General features: G+C 41.8%; 1 protein-coding gene across 3 annotated transcripts in view; it reads right to left on the bottom strand.

Moving 5' to 3' along the window:
• Positions 1–1,874: 1,874 nt before the first annotated feature.
• Positions 1,875–19,169, bottom strand: part of ZDHHC8 (zinc finger DHHC-type palmitoyltransferase 8) — a 110,496-nt gene continuing 93,201 nt past the window's right edge. The window contains exons 5-12 of one of the 3 annotated variants that reach the window (XR_005629317.1): positions 19,054–19,156; positions 15,529–15,620; positions 13,777–13,909; positions 12,793–12,910; positions 11,960–12,069; positions 8,061–9,097; positions 3,322–6,717; positions 1,875–2,663 (exon numbers count right to left, since the gene is read on the bottom strand). Coding sequence is in view for 1 of the 3 variants with exons in the window: in XM_039724640.1 (XP_039580574.1) it covers positions 6,546–6,717; positions 8,061–9,097; positions 11,960–12,069; positions 12,793–12,910; positions 13,777–13,909; positions 15,529–15,620; positions 19,054–19,156 (1,765 nt within the window). In the remaining 2 variants the exon portion in view is untranslated. Of the gene's footprint in view, positions 6,718–8,060; positions 9,098–11,959; positions 12,070–12,792; positions 12,911–13,776; positions 13,910–15,528; positions 15,621–19,053; positions 19,157–19,169 lie in introns of all 3 variants that reach the window. The other 2 variants (XR_005629316.1, XM_039724640.1) reach the window with 2 other exon arrangements.

Raw genomic sequence — 19,169 nt, 5'->3', positions numbered from 1 at the left:
CTTCTGCCATGTAGTCTGATCAAACTGACCCATGCCCACAAAGACAGAAATTACTTCCATTAATGAGGAGCAGATTAACAGAATATCTTAACAGTCTAAAAATGTTATTAAACCCCAGCATTGCCCAGAGTGCTCACTGTCCATCCCAGGCCAGGGGTATTCTACACCCAATATCAAATGGACAGGCTATGTCAATTACTGTCTGAAAAATCCACACAGGGAATGGATGTGGAAAAGGTGAACAGGATGGCAACACAACATCTAAGGCAATTTGCTCTTACATATTCTCTACTTTCTCCAAGCTTCCAGCACTACTTCTCTTCTCTCTGAAGATCCCTTAAAATGGTGAGTCTGTCTACCAGTCTTCCATAGCCTGGAACATAACCACTGGCAGACACGCTGTTTCCAGTCTACTTTATTTGCTAACATTTTTAAAAAGTAATTTTGGTTTTGTATTTTGGTGCTACTACAACCATTTTTTTTCTATCAAGACAGATCAGTTCTATTTAAAATATATCAGAGAGAGACACCTGTAACTAGTTTTACCTGACTCTATGTACACAGTTACATATACATTATATACATATAGGCATTATATATATATATATGAATATATACATATACATATAAGGCACTGTAAAATGTACCATCACTTCTCCAGGACTGTTTTAATCTGTAAAAGTAGATAATTTTTCATCATATAATTTGAAATGTTTTAAAACATTTAAAAAATGTTTCAGGGTTAGAGATATCAGCTGTGAAATAAGCCTTATGTTAAATTTCAAGTTATTGTAACAAGATGAACAAAACCAATTTTGACAGTAATTCTAATCTATTTATTGTAAAACCGAGTCTCTCTTTTTAAAAGACATATTCACCTGTATAAATAGTTTCCTTTGTCTCTCCTTATTATGCTCCAAAATGTGAACCTAAACTTGTCCTGCAGAATGAAAAATAACAACAATGAAAAAATGAAATACAAAATTGGATAATTTACCCATTACTTAGAGAGAGGAAAGCTGAGATTGCTGTAAGCCAAGATATCTTTAAATAAAATGTATTGAAACAAATCATGGCCTTATATAATCCTGGTTGATGTCAGCAACACCCATGGAGCCTGGTGATTACAGTTTGGGCCATTTCATATAAAAGGTAATCTCTGCCACGTGAAGACACAACAGCACACAAATATGACTGGCATTTATAATGAACATGCTCGAATGGATCCTTGCTTAATGCAATTAGCCTATATATGCAAATTATGGCATCAAAAATCCTGCAGCAGCTGCAGGGCTTGGCAGCTGTGTGTGTTGTAAGACAGTCTGACAGATCAAATGGACATATTTCCAAAGACTAGAAACAGAGAGACAGATGAAGGCAGATTAAGAATTGCGCATGTTTGGGATTTATAAACCCACATGACCTGGACAGAATGTATTCAACAAATACCGATATAAAAATTTTTCCAGTTACTCTGTGGCAGTGATTCAAAACTGTGCTGGACCACAGGATCCCTATTAACCCCACAACTTAAATAAACAGTACATAAAACTTCATTTAGTGTTGTTTCATGGACCACTTGCTGTAACCTCCCAAACATGATTCATTGGTCACAACTGGGAGACACTCCTTTAAAGACTCACCATATCTCCTACTCTACCACAGGCATCTTGAAAATGAGATTTAACATGCAGTCACTTCTTTTAATATTTTGTCAGTTTTGTCCTTTGCACTGGAACTGGCATTTCCAGTTCTGCTCTTCCAGTTCAGGTTTGCACAAGTGGAAGTGAGAAATGGCAGCCCACCGTGAACCATCTCAGCAACCAAATGCAGCTGAGGCAGAAACAGACACTTGAAAATACTGAAGTGACTCAAAGGTTTAAAAAATATATATGTATTACGAGAGCCACAAAAAAGGTTACACACAGAGCTCCACAAAGCCTGCACAGATACATTCCAACAATTCAAGGTGGCAGAACAGGTGAAATACAGACCATAAAAACGGTTCGACATTAACTTTCCAGACTGTCAGAGACAGAAAAGCTTGACCCCATCTTTCCCACACACACAAAAAAATATTGACTATATATATATCTCTCTATATATCTCTAGTCTGGACCACAGATATAGTCCAAAGAAAACCACATTGCAATTTCCATATTAGGCTTGTAGGAGAGCAGGCATCATCTGAGGAACGTCCACTGTAAGGCCCGGGAGGGATCCTCGGGGGCCGAGTTGACACAACATCACGCTTGGTTAGAATTAGAACAGCAACACCCCACAGCTCATGTGCTGCACATGGCTACCAACACAGAGCTCTGTGCAACCCCCCGAGCTGGCTGAACCAAACTGAGTAAATACATTTGTTTTGCTTAATTAAAAAAAAAAAAATTAAAAAAAAAGCCGATGTAAGATATTAGGGCAGTTCCTGCTATCACCTTCCTTAAAAATTCAAGACTTGAAGACTTCTTTAATGTACTTGCTTACAGACATGTTTTGAGACTGTATTAATGATCTTCAGGAAAATATGCCACCCTGAGGCTTTTTCCCTTGTTCACTTCAGGTTATGTCTGCATCCAGTTTTGACATGGGGGCCAAATGCTGGTTGTCTGTCAGTGCAGTATTTGGCCCGGAGTTTCAAAGTCTTTGCTATTCAGACTTTCCTATGAGGTCAACAAACAAAGTAGTAAAAAAAGAAAATATTAAGGCTTCAAGTAAAAATATTTTCTCTCTCTCCCACCCATGTAGTAAGGTACATTTAATTCCATAATACTCAATATATTATACAACTAAAGATATAGAGATCCAACTTTTCAAGGCAGAAAAGTACTACAATGAAAACCTGGAGGCTAAATGGGAGCATATGAACAGGGAACAAACGGATAATAAAATGCAATATGCAATGAAAACTGATGCGTAAACTAAAAAAAACCTATTGCTCTTCTTTAAATAAGTAATACAACCCACAGCTACAAATAAAAACATGTCAAAAATATTTAAGACTTTTGAAACATGAAATAAACATGACAAAAATAAAGAAGCTACTTTACAGGACTCATGCTGGATTTTCATGGCTGATCCCCACCTACTATAAATTAGCATCAATTAAATGAGCTTTCATGGAGCCACACCAATTTTTACAAGCTGAAGATTTGGTCTGCAGTGTCCATAAAAACAGGGTGTCTTGACAGAAGAACCTTACTGCTGATCTGTAAACTGCTTAAAGAACTATGTCTTAATATGGGCTGGATTCTGCTCAAAAATTAGATTTAATAAATAGGTCCCCAGTCCCACAACAGGAACTATGGAACAGACACTTACATTTATGAGTAAATAGCTGCAGGTTCAGTGCCTTGGATGGAAATGAGGCTGGATTTGCTGCATGCAATCTCCTGCTAACAGTTCTGCTTAGATTATTCTTTCAGAAAATCTGAATCATTTACTCCAGGCTATGTGCACTGAATTAAATGCAAACCTCAAAAGGAAAAAAACCAGAAACTTTGGTACCATTGTAAACCTATGAAAAAGTTGAGTATCTCTCAACTGTGGGCAAAACTACTCACAAAATACGTCATCCTTACTGCTGAACCTGTACTGACACAGTGCATCTTTTTTTTCTCCCTTACCCCTTGTGAACTATGTCAAAATAACCCCTGGATATTAGTGCTTTATACACACAATACTGTGTTTAGTCTTACTGAGAAATTCTCTCATGAACTAATGTAGTTAACTTCAAAGGCTCTTTGGCCCTTCAAGTTCCTCAGTAGCTTTTTCATTTATAAATGCAAGAGAAAGAATGATCAAAGTGGAGCATCACTGGGATGCAAATCTCAAATATTACATTGGTGCAAATTTTCAGCCTTGCTTGCATGAATTTCATGTACGTATTCAAAGATACATGATAAAATGTGCCCTTGTCTCACTCCCTAATCCCATGTGTTTCCTACCCCCTCTTTTTCAGGGCTTACATATGGCATACATGATACTTTAAAAACAAGTAATTTTGTGATACTCTATGCACCAGAGTGAATTCCAGTCCTTAAAGAAGTACTGCATCTTCCTGAGGAGTTAACATCAGGGTAGACTGCAGATTAATAACAGTTAAAGATGGAAGAAATCTGTAAGGCCATCTGGTCTACCCCTTGTCCCTACAGATTCAGCTCTTAAAGAAAAATTTTAATGACTTTTCCAAATACAGTTTGACTGTCCTAAACAGTTTGTCCAAAACTCTGCTTGGAAGACTATTCACTGCCCCTTCCTCTCCATCTTTCCTGTCCCATTCTAAATGTAGACCATTGGTTACCAGTGACAACCCTTGGATTTACCTTTGGTTTTACAACTTTTAAGTAACATATTTGTAAAGTTACGATATTCAATTTCCACTTAATTGCTTAGTCAGTGGCATGTTTTAGCCCTTTAAATCTTCTCATTAGCCAGCCCATCCAGTTCTTTAATATATATTGCTCCATCTATACCTGATCCAGTTTACCAGCATCCTTCTGGTACCATGGTGCCTCCAACTAAAGACAATGTTCTACATGCACAGAAAGACTATTGCTTCTCTGCTCTGCAATATTCCTACACCAGGCATTGAAAATACCACCAAGGCAATAAAATGCACGCTGATTTTCACTTCGCTCTCTCAGAGCTTCAGCCTATTGCAGAAGCATTGCTTTCCACGTTTCTTCCTTCAGGCAACATAGAGCGTTACACAGAGAGATGATTAACTTTCTTATGTTCTCTTCAACCTTTGTCTCCAAAAAATAATGTGATATACAAGGGACATAATAACCATGTATTGCAGCAGATGTCAAGATTCATCAAATCAAAATATAAATTTTAACCAGGCAAAATTAAGGTCAATATTTGCCTTCTGGAATAATTAACCTCAACATACATGAAAACAAATAAGATATTATGAACACATTCTGAATTGCTACCAAATACCTGGAGAGCTTTCCGTTATAGTCAAGGACTGAAAAGGATTTAACCCCTTGAAAGGAATATCCTGAAAAATGATGGATTTAGATCTCTAATCAAAACTATTCACCAAGAGAACCAGGTGGGAAGTTGAGGTCTTGTATGCTGACTGACTCAGTGGTAAATTATAATTTTTAGTGACTTTGGCAACAGTCGCTCAGGATATTCTTAATTGCACACATGATCTGGCAAGTTAGCGTTGGTCCAGATCTCAGTACTTTTGACTTCTGAGGTGGTAACTGAATGGTAAGGAAAAGGAGATAACGAATAGAGAAACAAAAATCCATTTGTCCCAAAATTAGCTTTGCCAGAGTCCTCATATTTTTGACAAAAGTAATGCACCCCTTTCTTGTTTTTTATGGTAAAGTTGTCCTTAAATCCAACAAAGTAAATGTAGTTTTCTGGAGACAGGAGAAAGAAACCTCAGAATGTTAAATAGATTTGATTGATATTATTTTAAAAAGTTGTTCCCCAGGGGGGAAAAACCCAAATTGAAAATCCTTTGTCTAACAGTATTGAAGACCAGAGGGAATGTGCTAGTAATTAGGCAGACAGAAAATTTATATCCTTTAGATGCACGCTTGGCTCAGTTACACACACTGTAAATTCGACAGCTTATGATAACCTTGCTGTGGGATTACACTGACGGCACCAGGGCAAGGCAGTAAACTCTGTTATTGCCTAAATCCAACAGGTAAGAGGGTGCAGAGAAAGCAGCTGATGGCTGTTTAAAATATGTTTCCATCTGAACATTTATTTTCTTATCTGCTTGGTTTTGTTGCTGGGTCAGCCTTTCCAACCCAGAGGGAGCAGGAGGTCAGAGTGGCAGATCCTCGCCGGTGCTGCGGTCCTTTTCCATGGAGACAAACACGCGCACACACACACACAACTTCACACACAGGGAGGCCAATGGCAGACAGGGAGAAGCTGTTGCTATCCTTTCTCCTGCCCCCATCCGGGACCAGGGAGGCTTTTAAAGAAAACATGGTGTCTGCAGCCCAAGTGGCCTTGCCTTGTTCCTTCCCAGGAGGAGGAACCTGAACTGCAGTGCCCGGGGGATGAGGAGAAGTTCCTGCCCAGTGCAGGAACCCTGCTTTCCATGTCAGCAGGAAAACAGCAGTTGGTCCTCTGGCTCCTGCTGGACACATCGCTGGCCAGAAGAACTGGGAAGGGGCATGGGAGAACTGACTGATCCTCGACTGACTGAACTGTTTCACAGCACAAGTGGTACACAACAGAGTGGTTGGACAGACACGCGCGCAATGGCTTTAGCGCTCTCTTGCAGGAAGGAATTCCTCTCTGTGGTGGTCTTAGGTCGTAGCCAGTTCCCGCCTGTCGGTTCAGGAAGAGTCTGATAGACTGTACAATTTTATTATTCCCTCAAGAATAAGGCTGCAGCTGGTTTTTGGCCGAAAGAGAAAGATGAAAACAGAACAAACCCAAAACAAGAAAAGGAGAGTGGCCGACTGCTGCTGCTCCTTCTTTGTTGTTGTTTGAGTCTTCACAGTGCTCCTAGCTTCATGGCTGGCTGAGTGGATGGCTCTTTGTTTTTAATTCATTTTATTTTACACTGAAATTTCATAGGTTGTTCCACCAACTCCAGACACCTTCTTAACATTAGAGTGCCTAGCAGGGCTGACTGGCGTCCCCTGGGAACTTGATGTTGAACCCAACCTGGCTATTCCTTTTGGCTGTCCATTTATTTTACTGTGAGGTGTCTTCAACTGCATGTCATCCCTGCATCGAAAGAAATATCAAAAGATGCAGTATTAGTGACAAAGTGTGACAGCAGAATGGTTTCATTCAGAATAAACAATTACCCCTGTCACCCTGAGTTCCCAGCACTCCAAAATATTCAAGCCTGGGAGCAAGCTGGTTGAAGCCAGTGCATTCGATGAAAAGCCACTGAAATGAGAGAATTAATTTGGCCATTAGGTTAGTGGACCACGCCTGAGTAATATTTGTTAATTTAATTACTTGCTTAAATGCTTTGTTGTTCCAAACTAATTGCATAGGCATTTGTAGGACGCAGAAGAGTTTAACTGTTACCACTGCTCACCACTGACCTCAAGCCAAACTGTTTTAAAATCAGAAATAAATTCTCAGAAAAAACATTTCCCAGTTAAATATCCAGGTAAACTTTGTTGCTCATCTCTGAAACAACTTGTTTGCACTTAACTTCAGGAGATCTACAATAATGGTTCTCCCACATTTGAGTACATTTTCCAAAGCTGTTGGATAACAGGAGAGAGAAACCTGGGACCTTAACCAGAGGCCAGCACAGCACAGGAAGTACCAGATACAAAGGAAACAGATACTTCTGAAGAGCAGCTCTCCAGGTCCCAACTAAGCTGAAATACTGCATCCTCAGTGGGATCATGATCTTTTCAGGCTTTGCAAGGTCCACGAATTCCAGAAGGAAAACAGAAGCACATGCAGAAGCTGCAGCTGAGCATCTGGCTCAGGTGGCAGTTACCGAGGCTTTTGGCACAGCAAATCCTTTCTCTCCATGCTTTCTCACAGAAAGGAAGGAAGCAGCAAGGCCTTAAGGTACTGCCATGAAGCTCTGTGCTTTTATCAGCAGTTCTGTACTATGGACACTCAACACTGCTAAATACAGAGCTCTCTATGCCAAGCACCAGGACTGGTCTCAGCCTGTTTCCCTCACTGCAGGGTATGTTGCACAAGTAGGATCCCAGCTCTGCCCCAGTAACCACACAATGTCTGGGTCAGCCTCCCTTTAAGCTACAAAGTAGAACAGTTCCACCCTTTTGTGCATAAGGGGAGGAATAATCTGCCTCGCACCTTGGAAATAATTCTCAGTTCGGCTATGACGCCATATCACTATGAATTTACAGCAAAACTGACCACCTGCAGTTCAAGGTACAGTAGAAGTGCAAACATTTTGTTATGATGAGGTTGCTGTGGGGGTGTGACAAAAATGAAGAGCACCCACAAACCTCCCACCCTCATAGCCCACAGCAAACACCTCATCAGGGCGTGCCTCCAGCGCAGCTCCAGCTCCAGCCCTTGCTCACAAGCAGATTCCCACTGCTCTCAGCCCCTCAAGCAGTACATACCTCTGTGCTCCCACTGACTGCACCTCTGTGATTTCCACAGTGTTTACAAATGACACAGCCTTCGGGCCTCCGTAAGAGGGTGACCTAGGCATCCCTGTGGGGGACGATGGGACCTGGTGGCCTGGGGATTTGTAGGAGCCATTGCTGACCCTGCCCTGTAGTGCTTGATGGGACTGCACATTATTATTGGCTAAATCAGCTTGCAGAGAGGTTGTGGAAGTCCTTGGGGCTCTTGTCATTGCACTTGAGAGTGAAGACACTGAGGACTGCAGTAGAGGGTTCCTTGTGCTAAAGCTGGTGGCAGCCATCAGATTGTCCCTGGATCCGTATCTCATGGCCATGCTGCGCGGGTCTTCCGAGAGCGTGCTCACTTGCTGCAGGCTGTAGGAGCTGGGCGTGTCATAGACCCCCGAGTCTGCAAACACCGAGTCAGGGTGCGAGTGGAGGAGCTTCTCCCTCTCTTCCATCTCTTTCCTTTCCTGGATGGATGCCATAATTGTCTTGGAAAGGTTATCGTAGCGCACTGGGGAGGGGTCTCGCTGATGCGGGGCCGGGCTGCCCAGCACGGGGCTGAAGCTCTGCGGGGGCTGGCGCTGCAGCTCGCTGCCCCGCAGGTGGCACATTTTGGCTGACAAATATGGGGAGTGGTACCCGACAGAGCTGACTGCAGAGTGGGCAATGCACTTCCTCCCCGAGGGAGACATGGGGTTCAGCAAACTGTCATATGAAAGACTCCCATTTCTGTTGGACAGGGAATTGGGAGAAAAGATGCTTTTGTAAGGGGTGGAAGCCGCCCCTTCAGACTTTATTGGATGAAGGGGCACTTTGTCTGTCCCTCTCCTGCCAGCAGATTTCAGGCTCAGGGATCGTGAATTGATGGCAAAGGAATCTATCTGGAGTGGGGAAGACTGGTAGGTCTTGTGGAGGGAGCTCTTGCGGTAGCTGGGGATGTCCAAGCTGGGTTCGGACTGGTAATCAAGGCTCCTGCCATCCTCTTCTATCAGAGCCCCTTGACTGTGTCCCTCCTGCAGGGTGATCTAAAACAGAGGTGAATATGAGATACAGAAGTAAGTAAGTACAGGTTTTCTCTCTCAGTGAGTGCATGGGAAGGACAGAGCTGAAGGTCTTCCCTCTGACTGTCAGCCCAGGTTCGTTACAAAAAAATCTCCTGACTCCTGTTCAACATATGGATTAGCACCTTAGAAGCAAGGAGGAGTTATTCACAGCAAGTGCAAAAGAATATTGACATTAAAAGTAAGCTAATACATGGACACTGAAAACACTGAATGAGACCCAAGCTGAGACTCAAGTCTCAGTCAAGGTAAATCAGATTGTTATCTGATAATACTGCCCTTGGAAAAAGCACTGCACTTCACATTCTACAAATAGCTCTTGAGTTGAGGGATGTCTGGTCTTGTGTGCTGAGACAGAAATACTTTGAGCTTCATTTCAACACACTGGGGACCAGCACACTCTTATCCACTCTACTCTGCACTATGAATATTCAGTAATTCTGAATTTCTGGTCATAGGTCTTTAAAATTAGGCACGTAACCTTAATTAAAGCAGAGAGGCTCCTTCCCATTATTTAGACAATGAAAAGAAGCAATTTTCTCTTTTTTATTGCCTGTGTAGGAGAAAGTGGCCACGTCAGAAAAGGAAACAAAGCCCATAGATTATTTATGTGCTCTGAAAACAGATAGGACTTCATTTCGTTTTAGTCTGTGAAAATTGCTCAGAGTTCTGCTCACTTAAAATGCCGTTCTGTGGTAAGCAAATATTTTTCGGTGTTATTTTTAAGGAAGAGTTTGCCATAATGCACAATAAATTGGCTACACTGGCTGTGCAAACAAAGAGTTATTATCAGTCACATATTTAATCAGAAATGCAGTTGGCACAGCTTGTTCCTTAGTTTCTTTTAAAGGAAAACTATTGAAAAAAATAAACTGAATGACAAACACCTGGTTTATTGTGGATGTTTTTAAAAAGCTTTTTCCTTTCAGCTAGAAGATAGAGAAATATGCAAAACAGCTCACTCTCTTCTAGAGCATGGTGCTAAATTTGGCCTTCTCTGGAAAAAGGAGACCAAGTGACAGCCTGTAAAGGAGGATGAGAGCAATGACGTAGCTTTTAAGAATATTTGTGCTACTTATCCTTGTGTCCCAATGCCTCTTTCCTAGCAGCTTTCACTGCTCAAAAGCAGAATTACACTGACAGGCTGAAGAACTGATACAGAACAGACACCATGGCATTCCTCACACAGCTCAGTCTCTTTCCCTCTGTACCTCCTACTTAGGCTTGGCAGACAAATCCATGCCCTCCTATCCCCTCACCACGTGAACCCCATTTTATGATACTCCCAGCTGGTTGTGACTACTGTAAAATTGAACAAGGCCCCAGAGCTTGCACACCAGTCAGCAACAGCAACAGCACTGTTTTGGGTTAGGACTGAAACAGCAACCTTCAGAGTGAAGGTGCTGTTCCCTGTTATCATTTCACAGCACTGCCCAGTCCCCTGGCCTAATCAGAACCTGCCCTGTATCTATATTGCATCTCTGGCTGTGCCCTCAATGAACACAACAAGCCCACCTTCCTTGGCTCTCGGACTTTTGGCATTATGACTCAGAATGCTGTGGCTTCCACAGCTCAAAATTGCTAGATGATGCCTGTAAATAGACTATTTTGAACTGGATATCAAGCCATTTTTTCATGTAATAAAATGAAAATGATAGGATATTAAACTTTTTGGATACAGTGAACACACTGTTGTTCTTGTGTTCCCTCTCATAAGCCACTCGTTTCTTCATCTTATTCAGAGAATAAGATTTACCATTACTGCAGTAAGACTAAAACTTAAACTTGGTCATAGCTGGAATTCCACTATCACCATCTTTCTTTTCAAAATGAGAAGGATTCAGGAAAAGCTTTCCTCATCATATAAAGAACATTCTGTCTTATTACAGTGTTGCTACAGTCAATTGCTTTTATCTACCATATTCTCCTTTCCTTACTTCTTTCGTAATACTCCTTCCTATAACCCCATTCTTGTTATTCCTGGAGTGATACTGAAGGTCTGATGAAATTAATTTTGAGAAAACTGCACTGTGTGTGCTGTGTGTTTTTTAAGGGTGTCTCCACTGGTGTGTGAAGACTTGGATACACATTGCAAATATACAAGTTACACCAGTGATTTTCCAAATGCTGTTCTCGGGTCCCAGGGGCCAAGGAGTATTTGCAATAAACCCATGAGAAATAAGTTTCATAACTTCTAAGCAAAAGAGAAAACTGTGAAAATCCACAGCAAATCTGTGTAATTGTTTGGATCTCAGCTTTCTTGATAAGTGAAAATGATGCCAAGAGTTAGGAAGGTGTTTTTTTCCAAATAACCCAAATGCACTGAATAGGTGCTAAGGAGGGTCACACATGAGGAGTCTTCTGTTAATTTTCACTACAATATCTCTTGGGATGCTTCAAAAGTTCTTTCTATGTTGCATGCTGACATCTTAAGAAATCAGTGAGTACACTGAGTGTTGGCTAAAGGGTCTGATCCAGAGAAGCACTCAGCATGCCCAGCTCCCTCTGAAGGGAATGTGAGGTGGCACCTCTGCCAGGAGAAGCCAACGGGAGGTGACACTTCTCAGCACCCCAGGATCAGGCTGGGACACTGCAGCAGCGGCAGCGCATGCCTGGCAGCGGGACAGACGTGTCAGCAGGGGGAAGCTGTGAAACCAGACATGCTTCCATAAGGAGCACAGTGAAAATAATACACTGTCACACAAGAGTGCCAAGCTTTGTTGTTTACTTTTACACTCTGAATTTACTAGAGCCCTGCAGTGAATTCCTGCTCAGCTCCACAATGCCTGCTGCTAGCTGGCAGCAGAAACTCGCGGGCTCGCTCACCTGCTCGGCCGTGGCGTGGTAGTGCACTTTGGGATTGTTGCTGAAAGCTGGTCGGTATTTGTACATGGCAGGAGTGGGAGGGCTGATAAGTTTGGGTGAGAGGCCTCCTTCTGCAAAAGAAACAAAAAAGTACTTTCTATTAAAATGTGTGTGGACAGAAAGCTGTCAGCCGTAATTCCCTGCCATCCATCATCCTCTGCAAACGGATCTGTTCTGAGAGAACAGAACCTGCAGTACTTTTGTGTAGCATTCCACCAAAATCAATGGGGTCTCTACGGCAGTTACAGCACATTGCTGCCAGATCAGCCATCTACAGAGAAGAAGAAACAAGACACAATATATTGAGGGGGGTGACAAGTTTTGGTGAGTAGAAATTTTGCCTAATTTGAAATACTAAATGTTTGGGTTGGATTCAGCTACTAGTTCTACCTGAGGAAAAAAAAAAAGCTTTTTTAATAGTATCAAAGCATGAAGTTCACATTCTTACAAATGACATAATTCAGTTTGCAATGCCTAAGAATTGCGTGCTAATATTTCTGATTCCTTAGATTCCTTAGACATTTATAATTAAAAAATTGATTTAAGAAGGGGTTTAAAAGAGTTTATAAACACTGTAAAACTGACATGAAAAATTCAACCTAGGCTTGCATAAACTGCTTCAAGCTGGCTTTTCTCTCCCTTTCCTGCTGTTAATTCCCCTAGTCTGGAAGTCTTATAAATAGAAAAAAATCCTTCACCCAGATCCCATGTTTTGAAAGAATACAAGAAACATTTCCAAGCGACTAAAATAGTTTCTTGTAAATAAAAATAAAATACTGATCATGCAACTATACCTTCACTGGTGCCCAGCTGCCCTTTTAGCTCAGAGTACTTGCTTGGATCTCCTTTGGCTGGGAGAGGTGGTTGCACATCCATACTCTTATCCTCCAGACCTTCCAGGCTGATTTTAGACTGAAAAAATAAAAAAAAATCAATCCTTACATGAAACTTTGTTAAATAACAGCATGTGGCAGAGTGCTGGATATACCAAAGAACCAGAACTACCTATACCTATAATGACAAATGGGATTTAGCATCCACTGCTGGCAAGGACTGTCACATGAGAAATTAGCATTGTCATAACCAGTAGAATTTTAAATGCACTATCCTGGTCTACTTGGCAAACGAAGTACTATAATCATCATGCTAATTAATATGTGGTAGAAGACAATAGTGCTTTCTAGCATTTTTCAGCAACTTTCCAGGTAGCTCTCAGCAAGCAACAATCCAAAGCTACTTCCAAAGGAGTAACTATCTACAAAAATCTTGCAAGTTGGCTATGTTTGAATCCACCACTTTTTATGGGACTAAATAAATCCTTCTCTGTTATTCATGCCAGGAGAAACTGAAAAGAGGAGAGAAGAGAACTCAGCTTCTGAGTCAATATTCCTTGCCCTGGACCACAAGCCTTCCTGCAGCCTGGAAGCTCAGAGCATTCTCTGAAGTAGAACAGCTGATCTAGTCTGGTGGTACAAGGGTTCATTAAAATTAATTTGAACACCAAGAGGTGACAGCTCTTGGAACAGAAAATAACTACTGCAAAGAACATGCAACTCTTCCAAAAGAAGCCCAGAGGGATTCCATGCCAGAGCTGCCTGTTACTGGATCAAGAGCTGCTGTTACTGAACCTGTGTTACTTTCAGAGCATGAAGTATATGACAAGGACTCAAACTCTACTTTCTGCATCATCTCAAAGAAATTTGTCAATGAGACTCATTCCCAGGCTTGGTAATGCTCAATCCATGCCCTCCAGAAGCAGAGCTTGGAGCTTTCCTCACCTTGCTGCGGTTGAGGTTGGCTTGGATGCCGTTGTCGCTGATCTTCACGGTGATCTGCCGCTCAGACAAGTCCGGTCTCAGGAAGGGAGGCTTCACACTCACAGCTTGCTTCTTCTTGGGCTCAACCACATACCTGATTAATGGTGCAACAGTCGTCATTAAAATAAACAGTAACCTAAGAACAAGGCTTAAAAATCTTCCCACTTCCAGGTTATGATTTAAGAATGTGTCAGAATCTAGGTAAGAACCTCCATTTATTTCAATGTGTGTAATAATTAAGCAGCAATAAAAAAAATAAGAGTTAGTGAGCGAAAGGAGAGGATGCATTAAAAAAATCAGCAATTCTTGAAGCATTAATGGACAAGAGCACGAAGAGAGCAAGAGAGGCCTGCCACCAACTGAAGTGTCTGACTACATCATCCCAGTTAACATGAAACAGCTGCCTGTGGTGGGAGTCAGTGATGGGGAACAAGACCCAGCACATGGGGAATTACCATGGAGAAGACGATGTGCTGCCAGTTCTAACTTACCACATGGTGACTTGTTTCATGTTTAGTGTTCAAATAAATGGAGGTAAAAGAGACTGCCAAGTCTATAGGAAGCAAAAAATCTAAGAGGAAATGGCTGACTTTAGATATCTAATTTCCCTCCACTGGAATAGAATTCTCTAAGTGCAATTGGCCAGTGTCTGTACAATGCCTAATATCAATACACACACAAGCTTTCTCTGTTTTATGTAGTGAACAGGACATTCTAGTAGTGATGGCTCAGGGACCTTCAATATACAGAACAATCTGAACAGGTCTTCACAAAACACAAATGTTCTGCTTGTTACAGTTCTGTGAATAGCCATGACGATGGTACTCACAGCCCCTCTCTTAACACAAGTGTCTCACAGCGTTTAATACCCAGCTCTTCTCATCCACCTTGACCTGATTTTTATGTTTTGGAAGGTTTGAGAAACAGCTACTCCAATGTCTTTAACACATGTAACAGTCCTTTAGAACTTATTTGTTGTATAACAAAGGGGAAAAAAAGGCAGATAAGAGTGTCAGGGTCTGGAATTTGTTCAACACCCTAAAGAGGCTCAAATAAGTCTTGTAGTAAGATTATGAATACGTTTGCAGGCTGGACAGCTCAGGACCTAGAATTATTTATAGTCCATCTGATCTACTGCATTAAGATCCTGATTTCAAAATGTGAAACGATAAATCCATTTCCCCAAAAATAGAAAGCCATAAATAAAATCTCAAGTTCTGTGATGTAGATCTCATTGATAATCTGTTTTATGATAATGAACGTGCCAGTGAGATTGAAAACTACAGCAGCCTTAAATTAGATTTAAGTCTTAAGGAGAAAGGCTGATTTTAGCTTCCTTCCTTTTCCCCAGCAGACTGGACATTGCCTGTACAGTATAACAAGTAGTGTGGGCAATATGATAACATATGGATATTTACCTTGTTACTGAAATCCACTGGATAAACAAGCTGGTGAAGACAAGGGTATGAGCTTGACATAATTTTACAAGCTCATTCCAAAACAATATTTCTGGGATAAAGGTGGTAATTACAGATTACAGCCATGCAGCAGGGAAGCAGCTATCACAGAGCTCTACCTTCAGGACTGTTTTGCTTTGCTTTCCTCTTATTCCATCAATGATCCTTGGCTTGTGAGCCCAGCCAAGCACATTTCTTCCCCTGTCCCAACAGGGGCTCTTGCTCCCTCATTCCCAGCTGAGAGCATCTCTCTTACCTGGGAGCCAAGGGGCTGCAGAGCACATGTTCCACATTTCCACAGCATCCGCGGGTAAAAGGATTCACTCCCCCACGGAATTTCCCTGTCACCTGCAAACATGTTCAGGACAGTGCTCAAACCTCTGGTTACATAAAAGTCATCATCCAAGCCTCAGAAAGCCAAGAACAAGTCTGACCCTTCTGTCCTTCCCAAACAGATCATTTTTCTTTGAATGCTGCACTTTTTCTCTCCAGCTCTAACACACCACCTCTGTCAGCTAATTCCAGCTAGGAGGCACTCAACTCAAGATCCTTCCCAAAAGGACATTGCTGAATGTGACTGGGTTTCAAAGTGATGTGTTCACCTCTCCATGCTGCTCCTGCACTGGATTTGTGTCTGCTCCCAGCCAGACATCCTGTCTGGGTCTCTTTCATTCCCATCACTTCCCCTCCTCTGCCTTGGCGAGTCCCCCCCAAACCAACAGCAAAGTTGAATCAGTATTCCCAAATGCTGGATAAGATCAATGTTTCCTCTCTCTCAGATCCCATCCTGAGCAGCAATCACTACAAACCACTGCCTTATGTGGGAGGGTGCCAGGAACTCCCTGGTGATTACAACGTTTGCTTGTAAATGAGCAGGTTTAATAAAAGCCAAGGCTCATTAGACTGGCGGGATCCATTCAAGGCTTCATAAGCATTATAAAGAGTTTGTACTCTACAGGCACATGCTCAAAAGTCACCATATGGGGATAAATACCAATAAAGCCTGGGAGATTAATGGTGGTTGCCATTAAAAGCATTACTGTTGTTGTTTGCAAGTAAAGCATTTTAATCAGCTCATAGTTCTGATCTAGCAACAAGTTTACAGAGCACCAGAAATACTTTAGTAGCTTGCACATAAAATAACGATGAAATGATTCTGCAATATATTATGCTGCCTTGTTGATATAACATAAAGCTCTTTAAGAGGCCAAGAGAGAGAGGGGGGAAGATCTGAGATTTGGAAGAGCAACCTTTTGATGAAAACATGGGCCTGGGACATTTGGCATGTCTGCATTCAATCCTAGGCTCACACTGAATTGTGCCAGATGCTGGCAAAGCATTTCATATCTCTGTGCCCATTTTCTCAAACACAGTATGAAAATAAAATTTCTCCAACTCACAGATTAAAGTACTAATTATATCAGTTTGGTTTCTAAAGTAGTTTGAAAATCACTGCTAGAAAGCAGCCTAAGAAGGAAGGGTATTTATTTACTCTATTCAGAAACTAAAAATACCAGGATATGAGCAGATGTTGGGTTACGGGTTATTTTCATTCCATAAAAGAATCTCAGAGGCATTCAGAAAGCTCAGAAACATCTAAACCCAGCCACTATGCACTTTTCAATCACAGTCTGCCTACTATGAATGCTCAGAACTTACAAACTGCAGAATTAATAAATACCAAAAAATTTACAGTAAAAACCCAAAAATGTCTGTACCACTGGCCTATAAAACATACTGGGAAAAGTGAACAAGATAAGCTGAGCATATTGCAACTGCAAAGCTGACAGTAGATAACTACCAGTGTGAGAAAAGCGACTGAGACTGAGGCTGTAGGAGAAAAGGGAATGTTTTAGAACAGTGGCAAAGCCAGGAGCAGATCTCATATCCATCTCTCCTGGTCTGGTGCTCTAATTACTTAGATATGCTTCCTCTGAAAGGACCTCAGGGCTGGGAACATCCATCCCTCAGTTACAGATAACCCCTACATATGACTAAGCAGAAATTAAGACCAGATTATATTTAATTTTCAAAATGGCATGGGAAGATGTAATAAATCTCAAGTGGTTTGGTAGCTCAGGAAACCAAACCAAGTTAGGAGACATTTTCCAACGGTTATTTTGATCACAGAAAAATCCTCAACCTTTCCAAATTCTAGTGATCCACACATACATGAAATTAAATTTTACATTTTTTAAAGTTAAATTTTTTCTTCTTTTTCAGCCTAAAATTTGCATGGAGAGTTTATATCACTGCATAAAGACAAGCCTAAGGCAAACCATGATTTGGGCTATGAGACCAAAATGCCCTTGTTTCATGCTACTATTGTTAGCACTATCAAATCTAATACTTGGCCAAAATTAATTTTAAAATGAAGAGCAGATGATTCTGAGCAGGACAGAGAAAAGCATCTGAAGACGACAGCTATGGAAGCTTGCTTTGTTCAAAGGCCATGTTAGGCAACTGTTCAGGATGACTTCAGATTCCTTGCTTATGTAAACCTCCCACACTCTTCTGGATAAGAGTTTTTATTGTCTCTTGTGGGATGGAGACAATGTCATCTCAGTTTACGAAGGCCTGGCCTCAGACAGATGTTTTCAACGCTCACAGTCTGCCCAGGAGCCAGACAGCTCCACAGCATGGAGCCATCAGCCCCCAGGACAGCCAAAACAGCTCAGTGGGAGCTGCAGAGCACCCATGGGGGCAAGGGCAGCAAAAACCCATCTGAAAAAAACCCAAACCACAAGGGAAAAGAAGTATGGTGGGAAAAAATGTGAAAAAGCCCAGATGTGAGGGGCACTTTGGAGCTGGAGCTGTGGAAGGGAAAGCACTGGAATGCACAGAGTTCATGAACTTTGGGATGAGGGCTGAGACCAGTGCCACACCTGCAGACCTGCTATTGATGCCATCACACTGATCTCTATCAGCCACACCAAGCCATCAGTGTGCACATGAATGCAGGTCTGCATCAACCACAGGGGCTGTGGCTCATGGACAGTGAGTGACTGCAGGGGAACTCGAGTTTTACGGGCTTTTTGGCACAAGGTGTCATGTTGGCACTTGGTTTGGAGAAGCAAAGCAAGCTGGGTCCAACAGCACTCTGTGTGTGTGTGTGAGAGTTCATATGCACGAGAACAGAGGGAGACAAAGAGCTAACTCAGACCCTGTTATGGGCAGCGAGGGCTTGCTGGGGGAGTTCAAAATACCAGGAGAGAGGGCAAATGATTTCATCTTTTCCTTTCTTTCTTTCACTCAATCTCATGGGTTGTTCAGTCTGACTCATAAAGTTTGAACTTCTGGGGTTGATGGTACCTACCACACAAAACCTATTTCAAGGCCATGAGTAGATTTTAAATAATAAGTAAGCCTGGGGTGATGCTCTGTGGCTAAAAAGGGGAAACCTTTGCCTGCAGTGTATGCTTTTCCTTTCTTTCTTTCACTCAATCTCATGGATTGTTCAGTCTGACTCAAAGTTTGAACTTCTGGGGTTGATGGTACTTATCACATAAAACCTATTTCAAGGCCATGAGTAAATTTGAAATAATAAATAAGCCTGGGGTGATGCTCTGTGACTAAAAAGGGGAAACCTTTGTCTGCAGTGTATTAAAAAAAAATCTGAAAATAAAAAAATAGGCAATCTTCCTAGATCTTCACAAAAGCTCCAATAAGAGCATTACTGGTAAGATTTGGACCATCTTTAGCTTTACCCAAGCTGACTTGTTGACTTCCCTTCCCACCTCAACACCTCAGCCACAAACACAGAGAAAGGATTGCTTCTTACCTGTTCATTCGTTGTGCGCCCTCGGGCCACTAGAACAATATGGAAGCCAGTGAGACCAATGACTGGGATAAAGAACAACCCAGCCACACACATGACAGCCATTCTGTATCCAAGAG

Source organism: Passer montanus, unplaced genomic scaffold (genome assembly GCF_014805655.1).
Source record: "Passer montanus isolate IOZ18808 unplaced genomic scaffold, ASM1480565v1 scaffold53, whole genome shotgun sequence".
Lineage (NCBI taxonomy): Eukaryota > Metazoa > Chordata > Aves > Passeriformes > Passeridae > Passer > Passer montanus.
The sequence above is the reverse complement of the archived record's forward strand: the minus strand, read 5'-3'. Positions and strand labels throughout refer to the sequence as shown.